The 13,902-nt window shown below is 45.5% G+C and overlaps 1 protein-coding gene across 2 annotated transcripts in view; it reads right to left on the reverse strand.

Annotated features, from left to right (window-relative positions):
- Window positions 1-219: 219 nt before the first annotated feature.
- The window catches only part of TRABD2A (TraB domain containing 2A), a 64,497-nt gene continuing 50,814 nt past the window's right edge, over window positions 220-13,902 (reverse strand). The window contains exons 5-7 of one of the 2 annotated variants that reach the window (XM_051974343.1): window positions 11,725-11,815; window positions 1,996-2,247; window positions 220-679 (exon numbers count right to left, since the gene is read on the reverse strand). In XM_051974343.1, coding sequence (XP_051830303.1) covers window positions 496-679; window positions 1,996-2,247; window positions 11,725-11,815 — 527 coding nt within the window. In that variant the 3' untranslated portion in view covers window positions 220-495. The remainder of the gene's footprint in view (window positions 680-1,995; window positions 2,248-11,724; window positions 11,816-13,902) is intronic. The other variant, XR_007950176.1, reaches the window with a different exon arrangement.

Consider the following 13,902-nt stretch of genomic DNA (forward strand, 5'->3'; position numbering starts at 1 on the left):
GCAGGTGCCTAATAAATGCTTACTGACCCTGAAGACAGGCTACTCCCCAGACTAGCTTCCTCGAACAACACACATCAGCCCCCACTTGGGCACATACAGTCTCAGAGATCTCCCAGGAAAATGGCCAGGGTCACACAGCCACAAAGTGTCCCAGGTGGAACTCGAACGCTATTTGCATAGTATATTCCTGCAGCAGCACAGGAGCAGAAAAAGTAAAAGTCCAGACAAAACGTATTTAATGATTTCCACAGAACTAAATTACAGCTATCTTACAACATGATACATCTCCCCAAAGCATTCTGGGATAACGCGGATGTCATTCTTCAGAAGAGAAGAATTAAACTAAATGGCTTTCACTCAAAGAGTCCTCCCCACAGGGCTGTCGCACAAGGCGAGACGGCCCTGGCCGGAAGGGTCGGGTCCTTTCAAGTAACAGGCGTAAAGGCCTTCAGCTTTTCAGGCCCTTGTACGGCACCGCGCCCCTGGGGACGCGTCTCAGAGAAGCGCGATCTCCGTTTGAAGCGCCAGAGTCAACAACCAGAACAGAAGTGTCCAGAGGGACAGGCAGGCGCTGTTCGACACCGTCTGGGTATGGAGCGATCTCCTGTGGCCCGGCAGCAGGGGCTCCACCGTGATGTACCCATTGACAATTCGAATCCGAGGAAGCGGGGCTGGAGCACTGGGAGAAAAGAGGAAAGAATGATGAGACTTACCACCTCCAAACCAGGCAGGGAGACACTGAAAACGAAACTATTCGGTCCTTGAATGATGAAATATGACACAGTCAACAAGCATTTAAGCGCCTAATATGAACCAGGCACAATAGCGCACCCTTTATGTATATCGTTTTAAAGAAGATAAATAATAACTATTATTTATGGAGCACTTTATCAATAGTATCTCATTTTATTCATACAACAACCTGAGGGAGGTAGTATTATTATACTGATTTTACTGAGAAACAAGAAACTGAAGCCGACAGAAGTTAAGTGACTTCTTCAGGATCGTACATTTAGGACATGTCTGACACTAGATTTTAATTCAGGTCTTCCCGAGTTCTGGGTACATCTTCCTAGCCACTAAGTCACCTAGCCTTCTCAAAGAATCCATTCTATAACATCCTCTATGATGGTTGAACCCAACCTTTGAGATATCTCGTGAAGGGGAACTTACTACTTCCTCTATCTGCTTTGGATCAATTCTCATTGTTGGGAAGTTTTCTATTCCATTGACTTGAAATCTGCCTTTCTGCCACTTCCATCCCTGGTAAATAATTCTGTCCCCTGAGACTAAGAAGAACAAGCCCAAAGCTCGTCTACACAGCAGCCCCTCACAAACTTCAAGAGAGCTGCTGTATCCTTCTCACAATGCCCATTGTGTAGGGAAAGACCTGAGTTCAAATCCAGCCTCAGACATATACTAGCTGTGTGACCCTGAGAAAATCGCCCGACCTCTTTTAAGGGCCTGGCACATACTAAGCACTTGATTAATGTTTGATGAATTGACCAATCTCAGTTTAACACCTGTGGACTGACATGGTTAGACTCAATGATCCCTTGGATAGATTTTCAGCTCTAAACCTATGTTCCTATAATATTTGCAGGTAGAAGGAAAACAAATGAAAAGCGTAATTGTCCCCAAATACATGTTTAGGTTACCCTGATCCAGGAGAAGTGGAAAAGCCTTCCTCATATGGTCAGCTTGCTGTCCCTAGCTAGTGCTTATCCCTCCTCCTCTACTCTTCCTCTCTCTCCATCCTCCTCCTCCTTCTCTCCATCCTCCTTCCTTCCTCCCCCTTTCCATCATCCTTCCCTTCTTCCCCTTTCCATCCTCCCCCTCTCCCCCTCCTCCCCTTCTCTCTCTCCCCCTCCTCCTCTCCCCATTTCCATCCTCCTTCCCTCCTCCCCCTCCCCTTCTCACATTGGTCTTTGACCTCCCACCCCAGAGAGGAGGGTCGGTGACGCCCCCAGACGAGAGCAGGCCTGTGACACTGACCCCTCCTCCAGGCGCACCCACAGGTCACTGAACTGCCGCAGCCTCTGCTTCTTCAGCTGCTTCTTCCTTTTTTTCCTGTACTTCCTGTCCATCTTCTCCAACAGGTCGGCATTCCCAGGCAGGAGCAGGTGGGGCAGCAGCTCTTCCTCCTCCTCTTCCTCCTCCTCCTCCTCCTCCTCCCCTGGCTGCCCGAGGGGCGCATGGGCAGGGGGAGAGGGGGACAGAGTGGAAGGGGCTCTCCTGGGCTTCTCGCTGGCAAACAAAGAGAGGCCGTGTCAGGGGGCTCACAACAAAACCAGACCCCGAAGTCCTGCCTCGCCTCCCTCACCTGTAAAATGGGTGGGTGGTCCAAGGGGCCCCAGGACTCAGCTTTAAATCGCACTTTGGGGGCGGGGACCAGACCTTGGTTTTAGGGACGGGAAATTCTCCGTTTGGGCAGACTCGGGAGGGGCTCCGCGGCTTGCTCAGGGTGTGACCGAGGCAGGCACTCGGACCCTTGCGGCTGGGCGGCCGGCCCCCCACGTCGGGCCGCTGCTCCCCACCTTTTTCCAGATTACTTTTCCCAGCATGCCCCGCCCCTTAGGCCCGCCCCCATCCAATGAGGAAAGATTTCCTCTTCTCTGCTCCAGGACAGCCCCTCCCCCCATCACCCCCCGGGGAAGGGAGCTGGGGAGGGGGGGCCTCGTGCTGTTTATGGGAATGAAGCGGGGCGGCTGAGCATCAGTCTCCCGGCTCGGAAAGGCTCCTCTCTGAAACCAGCAACAAGCGAGTCCCGGGGCCGCGACTGCGCCACGCTCTGCGTGCAAAAGCCAGCCCTGCCTGCCTTCAAGGAGCTTACGCGCTACTGGAGGGGGCGCGCGGCGCCACCTCGCGGCTGTCCGGGATGTACAGCCAGTCCCCCGCCAGGGAGGAACATGTCTGCCCCCCCTCCCCCCCTCCGGCCACAGGGCCTGAAAGTTCCCCAAAATGTCAGTGGGGGCCGGGCCGCGGGAGGGGCAGAGAGGGCCGGGAGGGGCCCGGGCTGCGCGCGCAGCACCCCTCAAAGCCGGGCCCACCGCGCCCACAGGAGCCCTGTGCCTTCCTCACCGCAAGCCGGGACCCCACTAACACTCTCTCCCTGCACCAGATGGGGGACACTTACAAACGAAGCTTTCTGGAACTTTCCAACCCCCCAAACTGATGGGGGCAGTGCGGCCCCTTTATAGGCCCCGAAACCTAATCGGATAAATCCCCCAAGACTAGCTCGCGGCCCCAGGCAGGTCCCTCCGCCTGTGCCTCAGTTCCTCGGCTGTCACGGGAGAACCTTGGAGGTCTCCACTGACCTAACCCAGCCCAGTCCGGAGACTAGCTCCCAGATAGAGCCATCAATGCTGTGATCCCCCAAAGCTCCGAAGAAGCAAAGTCTAGAAACCAACATCCGCCCTCCTCCTGGGCCTCCATTTCCTCATCCATAAAACGGGTGACTTGCACCAGATGGGCTCTAAAGTCCCCTCCAGCCCTACTCCGTGACCCAAAGCCGCACAACCTCCCTGGGCCTTGTCTTCTCCATGTGTAAACAGGTGCCGTAGGCCAGAATGCCCCTTCCAGCTCTAAGAGCACCCTGTACTGGAAGAATCCATAGGAGTCAGTCAGGAGAACCTATGGGAATCAGTTAGGACGGTCCCTTCCAGCTCCGTGTTGCCGTAAATATCCTGTCACTGGAGGGATCTACAGCAAGTGTCCTTCTAGCCTGGGAATCTAAAGGAAACAGCCAGATTTTGTGAGGTCCCACCCTCAGCCCCCCAGCCACCACCCACATTTCTCCCGTGGGTTTTATGGCGCCCTTTCTCTCCACCCACCCTCGTACTTCCTCTTGCTGGCCAAGTCTCAATCCTCCCGCTCTCTGCCTGCAGCCATTTACCGCGGTTCTGCCACCGGCCTCGTCCCCCTGGCCTTTCCCCCTCTGCTCACCCTCCTTCAGACTCCCCTCTTCTTGGACATCATCCAGAGGCGTCCAGGCCAGTGGAAAGAGCCCCAGGCATATGACCCCGGACCCAAACTCAAATCCCACTTAAGATGCTAAACATCTACATGACCTTGGAGCTATCATCTGGTCACAGATTTCCTCATTTAAAAAGGAGGAGGTCAGACTAGGTGGCCCCTGAGATCATGCTCCCCAAATCCCCCCCCAGGTCAGCTGCCCATTTGGCTAGGGGTTATCTCTGGCCATTTCTCCACACCCTCAAAGCTCACATGTCCAAAACCAAACTCCCCTCCTTCCCTCCAGCCTCCAACCCAGTGCTAGGCTCCATGGCAAATGTGGGAATTTGGTTTTGCTTGACTATGCTGATTTTTTTACATAGCTTTTGGTTTTCTTCCTTTTTTGAGAAGAAAGTAGGAGAGATCAAAATCTAAATTAATTTTTAAAATAAATATCATTTCTATTGTTCTTTCTCTGAATTCTTTGAAATTTGGCCTTCTCAAATCTAGAAGATGCTTCAAAAGAGAAATCAAAAGATCTCTTGGACCACATTCATCCCAGCAATCAAGAGGCAATAAACTCAGGTGCCACGAACCCTAGATCCAAGACAGGTTCAAGTCCTACCTGACACCTATTAGCTGTATGACCATGGACAAAACATGGGCCCCTCTGGGCCTCAGTTTCCCATTCTGTAAAACAGGAGTGATAATCTAGAGTATCTGGTCCCCCGAGGCCATAATGGATAGGACAAAACTCAAAGGACTGTATAAGTTTCAATTATCATCACCCTCATAGATACAAAGTCCATGACTCACGCAGCTAATATGTGAAGCCAAATTTGATCTTCCTGACTACAGATTAAAATGTAATTGGGAAATATTTCACAAAATGAATAAATTATTTTTATTTGTGTGTGCAATAAAACACAAATAAGATCACATTTTAAATTAAGTCACTCTGAAGCCTGCAGGGATCCTCTTTCTACTTTAGTTTGACTTCACTGGGCTAATACACATCCTCCTGCCCATCAGTATTCCCAGGATCCTCCCAATTGGGAAAAAAAAATTTCCTTTAATTCCCAGGATTCTAGGAGGAGAAAGCCCCAGATCAAAGGCTCTGGGGAGAGACACCGAACCCCGAGGAGTTTACACAGTGGGGCAGTTCCAATTATGCTGATATTTCTAAATATTAAACTACTCATCATGTGATCACGCAGACAGTCTGATATTTCAGCAATGAGTTAAGTGGGAAAAGGAAACCTCTCTTACCGGTGACAGCCATGAGATGGGATAGTTATTTCTGGGCCCATTTAATTTAAATGGCCCCTTTAATCAGAAGTTCTGGGTTCTTATCCTGCCTCAGATACTTATGACCTCAAGCAAGTCATTTAACCTCATAAGTGTATTTATTTTCCAACCACACATAAAAACAATTTTTTAAATATTCATTTACCTCAATATTTTAATTTATAATTATGAAGGGATTTCAACCAGATAGTTTCTGAAGTCCATTCAGATTCTTAAGATGTGATCTTAGAAAGCTGTGAATACTTCTCTGAGATGGCATCACTTGTACTCAGAACTAAAAGTGGCTCTAAGCCCTTCCCTTACAATCCCGACATAGCCCAGGTAGCATTGCCCTCTCCTCTTCCTCTCTCTGGAGATGGATTTCCAAGGGGAATCCACAAAAGCCCTTTAAAAAAGAGAAGGATCTGGTCCTCAGACATATAATCCACATCTTATAATTAAATAAAATGTAATTAATATTATAATTGTGTTGTTTAGTCATTTTGCAGTCATGTCCAATTCTTAGGATCCCATTTGGGTTTTCTTGGCAAAGATACTCGAATGCTTGCCACTTCCTTCTCCAGCTCATTTTTACATATGAGGAAACTGAGGCAAACAGAGTTAAGTGACTTGCCTAGGGTCATACAGCTAATAGGTGTCTGAAGGCACATTTAAATTTAGGAAGGGGAGCCTTTCTGACTTCAGACCCAGCACTCTATCCACTGTACCATCTTGCTGCTCCAATATTATAATTTATATTATTATAATGTTATATTGTTTTATTATATGACATATATCATTATAACATTGTAGTTAGTTATATAATTTATATGTAATAATGTTATATTATGCATTGTATTCATAATATATTATATATATGTATACCTATATAATGATGATCCCCAAGGCCCCTGCTTGCTCTAAATCTATGAATCTAAGATCTCCAGGCTCAATTCTGCTTTCTTTTTTCTTTTTTTCTCCTTTGTGACCATCAAGAAATCTCAGTTTTCTCATCTCCCAAATGGCAAAAATTATCCTTCCACTACTTTGTTGTGATTATCACAGAAGTTGGAAGGGACTCACAAATGACTCATTTTATTTCACTTGGCAAGGCAATCAGGTTAAGTGACTTGCCCAGGATCACACTATTAGTAAATATCCAGTGCCTAAAGCCGAATTTGAACTCAGGTCCCAACTCCAAGACTGGCCCTCTACCCACTGTGCCTCCTAGCTGCCCCATTACGCATTTTAAAGATGAGACAACAAAGTTGAGTCCAGTGAGATCACACTCATAGCGGCAGCAGTGGGATTGGAAGCCCTATATTCTATCCACCCCGCCATTGTGTAGGGAGGCTCTGGTCCATCCAGTAGGATATAGATTTTTTTTTTTTTATCAGATCATGTGACTCGGTGGATGGAGTGCCTGACTTACAATCAGGAAGACATGAGTTCAAATTCTGTCTCAGGCACTCAGTAGCCGTAGGGCTCTTGGAAAGTCATTTAACTTCTCAATCCCCATTTCCTCCTTCCGTCCCTGACATCCTCTCTAGTTGTAGAATTCCACGATTCCTAAATGGCGATGGGTTATATTGAGTTCTGGCCCCCCGAGAGAGGCTGGTCCAATGACAAAACCAGAAAGACAGGGGAAGGTCCACCAGGAATCCCCAACGAGCTCTAGATTCCCTAATTAAGAGTCCGGAATGGTTTGTTTTTTAAAAAGTAAGTTCGGGGATCTCAATTTTCCTTCTCAATACAAAAATCCATAGCTCAAAGGGTTAAAAACCCCACTACTCAAAAAGCCAGTTTTGTCATTAAATATAATAATAGTAGCAGCCAACATTTAGATGGTGCTTTATCCTGGCAGCATCCCTGAGGGAGGGGCTCTAGATTTCCTAATTAAGAGTCCAGAGAGGTTCGTTTTTAAAAAGCGAGCTCAGGGATCTCAATTTTCCTTCTCAATACAAAAATTCATAGCTCAAAAGTTTAAAAATCTCACTACTTAAAAACCAGTTTTGCCCAACTAAATATAATAATAGCAACAGCCAACATTTAGATCATGCTTTATCCTTGCAACAGCCCGGGGGGGGGGGGGAAGGGGGCGAGGAGGGGGCACTATTATTATCCCCATTTCACAGATAAGGAAACCAAAACTGACAAGACATTATATGACTTCACAGGCTCATATATTCGGAGCTGGAAAAGATCTTAGCAATTATTAAGATTAATTTCTTTATTATACAAATTAAGAAACTGAGGCCCAGGGAAGTTAAAGCACTTCACAGCATAATGGGATCATAGATTTAGAGTTTAAAAAAAAAAAAAGACTAAAGATTGTCAAGAACAATTCCTTCATTTGACAGATTGGGAAACTGAGGTTAAAAGAGTTTAAATGGGATCATGGAGAGCTAGATTTAGAATTAGGAGCAAGGGCTTATTCCCTGACATCTATAAACTTTAAACATACATATGTATTTATATACACACATGTATCTATGTGTGTTTATGTATATGTCTATATTTAGAGATGTATACATATATATTTTTGAAATTATTTCAAGATAATTAGTTTCCTTTGTAATCCTATGTATTTTATTTTATTCATTTAAAAACTATATTCTGAGAAAGGGTCTAGGGCAGGGGTCCTCAAACTTTTTAAACAGGGGCCAGTTCACTGTCCCTCAGACTGTTGGAGGGCCGGACTATAGTAAAAACAAAAACTTTGTTTTGTGGGCCTTTAAATAAAGAAACTTCATAGCCCTGGGTGAGGGGGATAACGTCCTCAGCTGCCGCATCTGGCCCGCGGGCCGTAGTTTGAGGACCTCTGAGCTTTGCCAAAGAGTTAGAGATCACAAAAAAGTTAAGAATCCCTGTATTTTGGAGGTCAGAGACCAGCCATTCTTTTTGTTGCCTGAAAGATACCAGGACCACCCAGCAAATTCATGCCCAAGGACCGCCATCTTTGACTATTCTGAGAATGGAAGAAGGGGCAGAGTCACCTGCAGCTCCAGAAGGGGGGATGGAAGACTACCTCCTTGCCCTTCCAGGCCCTTAGGAATACAGGGACCAAGGCAGCCCCCACCTGCTGGGACTCAGTACAGGAGGCAGGAAACCTACCTTAAAAAGTCAGGAAGGAGATAGCCATGGATTACCCATCGATTGCTTACTGTCTCAGAAAAGGGGAAGTGGAGGAAGGAGACAGAAAATTTGGAACGCAAACATTTTTAAAGTGAAAGTTAAAAATGTCTTTCTATGTGAGAAAAATAATAAAATATGTTTAATTTTTTTAAATTAATTTTTATAATTTTATAGCATTATATATTATATTACAAATAAATTTTAATTATTTTTTTAAAAGAAAGGGATGGCAGCTGATCTCTGCAAACCTCAAACCAGAGCAGAGGCCCTTTAAGGTTGTTTCCTTCTTTAATAAATCTGGGGTTTGACAACTGGCCAACCCTAAGGAAGGCGGGACACTAAATTCAGGTCACAGTGCTTCAGAATTCAACAATCAAGGAAATGGAGCAACACCTACCTACGGCTGAGTGCCCAAGGCCACAGGGAGGTCCAGGAGAGACAAGGTGGAGGAGAAGGCCTCAGACCTAGGAACTGAATAAAACGGCATTTGGAACGGAAAGCCGCGTAGCCGGAACTAAGGCCAGAACAAGGGCCTTCAGGCGTGGTGGGACAACTTTAGGAGAAGATGTGGGAGCCAGCATCTCCATCACAGGAGCCCAAGCTGGGCAAGGGCATATATTCCAAGTATGGCCCCAGTCCTAGGCTTCGTATCCCCAGAGGATAGAAAAATGCATCATATGCAATCCCTGCTCTACAGGAGCTTACAATCTAGCTGTGAAGGCAAGGTTCACCCGTGGGAAATCATCAGTGAACCAGGAAACGAGAAATTACATGGCACTGATCGTATACAACTAGAGAGTTAAAAATTCAGATTAGAGAGGGAAGGTATGGCAAGACACCTTTGAAGAAGATCTGGGGTCGCAGTGGACAATAGATTCAATGTGAGTTCACAATGGAATAAGTATGTCCTTAGAAGGGGGATTCAAACTTTTCTTGCTTCGGGGAAGTAGTGTGCCATGTCCTAGGGAAGAGGTGGTCTCAAGTACCCTGCCCCGGTCAGACCGTACCTGCAGAATCCTGTTTGACTCTGGATGGAAGTTTTCAGAAAGATACTGATAAGCTGGAAAGAGTCTAACCTGTGATCCTCAGAATGGACTGTTGCTAGAAAACTGTAACCTGAGAACAGGGCACAGACATTGCGTTCTTCCCACAGCAAGAGCACATAGGGACGGTAAAAGGCCTGAAGCTCGTGCCCCCAAAGACTGTTTAAATGAACGGGAGATGTTTACTAGGAAGTCCAAGAAAAGACTTGGCAAAAATGTTAAAGCCTGCCATGTGGAAGAGGTATTGTGCTGCTTTATACCAATGGAGAAAATGAGGAAGGATGGGTAGAAATTGGAAGGAGGGATATTTAGGCTTGACAGAAGAAAAAACTTACTCAGAATTAGTGCTATCCATAAGTGCAGTGGGAGGTAGTGAGCTCCCTATAAGTGGGAATCTTCAGAATAATCGTCATCATAATCACAAGAGGGGATCTTTGGAGATATTGAATGAGCAATTTCATGAGGAAGATGTAGTGGGAACTGATCTTCGGGCACAGGTCCCTATGGCCCTGCCAACTTTAAAATCCTATGACTGATTTCAGAAAAAAGAAAGAGTAGTTGGAGTAGTAAGGAAATTTTAGGAAAATGTGGAACTTAAATTGGGCCATGAAGGCCGGGTCAAGTTAAGAAAGTCAAAAGATTTCTATTTGGGGAATGGAAAAGTGATTTCACTGACCAATCAGAGATTTAGGCAATTCTCTTTTTACTTAATCTGGTGAGGGTCAACTTGTCCCTAGGTTTCTTCCCATCTCCCACAGTCAGTATCTATCCCAGTAAGGTTACCTGCGATCCTCTTTCTGTTTGTCTATCTGTCTGTTTCTCTCTCTCTCTCTCTGAATATCTCACTATATATATACAGAAATAAATAACTACATAGATATAAATAAAAATGTGTCCATATATTTATACAGATATAAAGATAAAAGATATAAATAAAAATATGTCTATATATTTACATAGATATAAATAAAAATGTATCTATATATTTATATATGTACATATATAATATCACTTACATATGTATATATGTATTTTTTCTCCACTTTCTTTCTCTACTCCACCCCCATTAGAATGGAAGCTCCTTGAGCAGGGACTGATTTCACCATTCACACAATGCTTAGATATAGACTATTCAGTCGGTCATTAAACATTTGTCAGACATATGATCACACTACTGATTGCTATAGAAGCTCTAATCGGCTGCTGGTCCCACCTGGACCAGGCTGCCCCATCTCTGGGAAACATGGTGGCCCTCTTCCTCTCCTGAAGTCAGATTAGAGCCGCCACCAGATCAGTTTTCACCCTTCTAAGCTCAGAAGTCCTGCGCTCAAGCAATCCACCAGCCTCAGCCTCCCAGAGAGACAGGAGCATGCAAACACGGCCGGCCCCACAGTGAGTCCTTAAAAATGGCTGTTAATAAGCCAGACTTAGGCCTGAAAGGAACTCTGGGGAAATAACGAGAAGGAAACAGCCTTACTCTCTGCAGGTCTCATTTTCGTTTTCTGAGGAGCAGAGGGGCCTTCGCCATCCATTCTAACTCTCGACTTTATTATATGAACAAGTAACATTCCATAAATAGCCAGAACCGCATTTTCCCGTTTCCTTGTATTCCCAGCACTGAGCACAATGACTGGAACACAGAAGTGCTGTGCTTACTGACTCAATAACTTTTATATTATGTGTAAGGGTTTTCACCGGGTCCTTACCCTCAGTTATTTTGCAGCTAATGCTAATTTACTGATACTAGTATATGGTGTATCCTAGGTAAGCTCCTTGAGGGCAGGGCTCCCTCCACTTCTTGGAGCCAGAGGCCTACTAATCACTTCATGAATGCTTGTTGAATAGAATCGAACCATCTTGTGAAAAGACCAAGTATTATGGTTCTCATTTCACAGATGGAGAAACCAAAGTCCAGCAGTAAAATGACCTAGAAAGTGGGAAAATCAGGGCTCCTGACTCTTTGGAGCCCTGATTCGTCCATTTCCTAGGTCATTTTACTCTTCAGTCTCATGTCAGTTCAATAAAATAAAAATAACTTTTTCCAGCAGCCTCAGAAAAAAACAAATGGAAAACCCATGACTGGAGTGGAATATAAGCTCCCTGAAGGCAGGGACAACTACATCCCAGAGCACAGCTTGGCCCATAGCAGGTGCTTAACAGGAACAAAGGGACCCTAGAGCATTGTGGTGGGGAATACTGGTGGTTTCAGAGCCCAGTGGTTCTAGGTCAAGGTCAAGGTCAACTCGTGGACCTCTACAGTTTATCTAGCTAGTCTTCAACCCGGGAAAGAACGCCGATGGATTACTTGTTGATAGGTTGTCCGGCAGGGATGTGTTCTACCTCATACCCTTCTCTCCTCAAAACATCAAGCACTGTGTCGTTGCCCATGAAATGACCTGCAGTTAAGAAAAACAATCAGAATCTCTGGAGAGCACACGCGCACGCGCACACACACACACACACACACAGAAAGGAACATGGGGGAACCATTCCCTTGCCACTGTAAGGAGCCATCCCCTGAGGAAGATGGGAAAGCATCTCTGTGGGAAGGACAGGTATGGCCAAAAGGGCCTGGGAGAAGAGAAGGCTCCCTTCAAGAAACTCCTAGGTTTTCCTATTAGAGAAGGATAACTGGGCTTGATCCACTTGGCCCTAGAGGGCAGAACCAAGAGGGGGAAAAAGTGGGGAAAATTTACTAACCATTATAGCTATCTGAAAATGGAAGGAGCCTCCCCCAGAGACTCCCCCCTATTCACTGGAGGGTCTCCGAGGTGAAGTTGTGTATGATGTGCAGGGAATCATTTTCCAGGGATCATCTGGATTACAAGGTGGTCCCTTCCAAATGTGAAATTCTATTACTAGCAAATAATTCTCCCTCTGAGGCTCAATTTCCCCATCTGTCATAGTAATTACCATACCTGCCATACTTACTACACAGGAGGACTGCTGCGGATTAAATGAATTGTTTTGTTTTATTTTGTTTTGTTTTTTGCTGAGGCAATTAGGGTTAAGTGACTTGCCCAGGGTCACACAGCTGGGAAGTGTTAAGTGTATGAGGCCAGATTTGAACTCAGGTCCTCCTGACTTCAGGGCTGGTGTTCTACTCACTGTGCCATCCAGCTGCCCCTATTAAATGAGATTTTAAATGCAAAGAGCTTTGCAAATTTTCAAATGCCATATAAATGGCCAGGTGCCATTATCTCCAATTTACAGACGAAGAAATGGAGTCGAAGAGAAATGGAATTACTCTCTCAGGTAGGGAGACCTTGAACCCAAGTTGTCTGGCTCGTGATTCAGGACACTTGCCACCACAGCTCACAGCATCATTGCTGCCATTTTTATCTCTTCCCATTAGGACCAAGTGGACCAAGAAAGATGCTCCCTGGGGAGTGGTGGAAACTTTGATGTTTTACCACAAAGGAGTTCATTTTCCCCTGGTTCCCATAGCGTGGTCTCTTGACTCACTCAGAGCTCAGCTCTGGCTGGAGGAACCGTATGAGAGCCACAGAACCAGGTGCTCACACAGAGCGTGGCCCCTTTGAAAACTCAGTGTCTGGAACTGGACAACATTCCAGACCAAGTCCAATAGCTGCCTGCCTCTTTTGCTGTGCAGAAAATAATTGGGGGGAAATAGGAAAACTCTAACCTTTAATTATCAACTGAGTGCTCAGGCAATCACCAGTGTCTGAGTGTGAGAAACTTATTTATTTCATCATTTTCGCTTCCAAGGGTGCTCCTCAATGGAACCCAACGTCTACCTTTTCCTCTAAAAGACAGCCCAGGGCTCAAGCTCAGGACTCAGAATGACAGCTTTGAAGAGCCTCAAGCATCCAAAAAAACATCAATTATATTCTTTTCATGAAGTAAACTTGGGTTTGGGGCCAAAATTTATAAAACAAGGTCCAAAACAAGAAAGCAGACAAAGCATGTCAAGAAATGTTCAGTAAGCACCTACTGTGTGGCAGGCATTGGGGGCAAAATAAAACTTAGATAAAACATGGTCTCTGACCTCATGGAGCTTATCATCCAGTACAGGGATAAAAGGTGATAGCAACTGGACCTTTATTTTCACCGGCACAAGGAATACCCAAGTGTTTCAAGAAACTCCCTCCGCCAATACCAGTGGGCACCTTCTCTAGAACTTACAGTTTTAGGAAGTTGTTGGGTGGAAAAAGCACTGGAAAATTAAGTGATTATCTAAGTCACAGAGCCAGTTATTTGTCAGAGGTAGAACTTGATCTTGCTGGTTTGGAGTCCACATTGTTATCACCATGTTATAATGTCACAAATAATAATAAGTGATTAAATACAACAAAGTGCTCTGGGAAGCTGGGGGAAGGACAAAGGGGTTAGAAAAGATTTCATGGAGAAAAGACACTTAATTTAGGCTTTTGAAGATGGATCAAGGTCTTTAAGTCTTGTTTCTCATTTTTTGGAAACCACTCATTCAAAGTGGTCCCGGAGAATTGGCTATAATTGGATG

This window comes from Antechinus flavipes, chromosome 2 (assembly GCF_016432865.1).
Source record: "Antechinus flavipes isolate AdamAnt ecotype Samford, QLD, Australia chromosome 2, AdamAnt_v2, whole genome shotgun sequence".
In the NCBI taxonomy this organism is placed as follows: domain Eukaryota; kingdom Metazoa; phylum Chordata; class Mammalia; order Dasyuromorphia; family Dasyuridae; genus Antechinus; species Antechinus flavipes.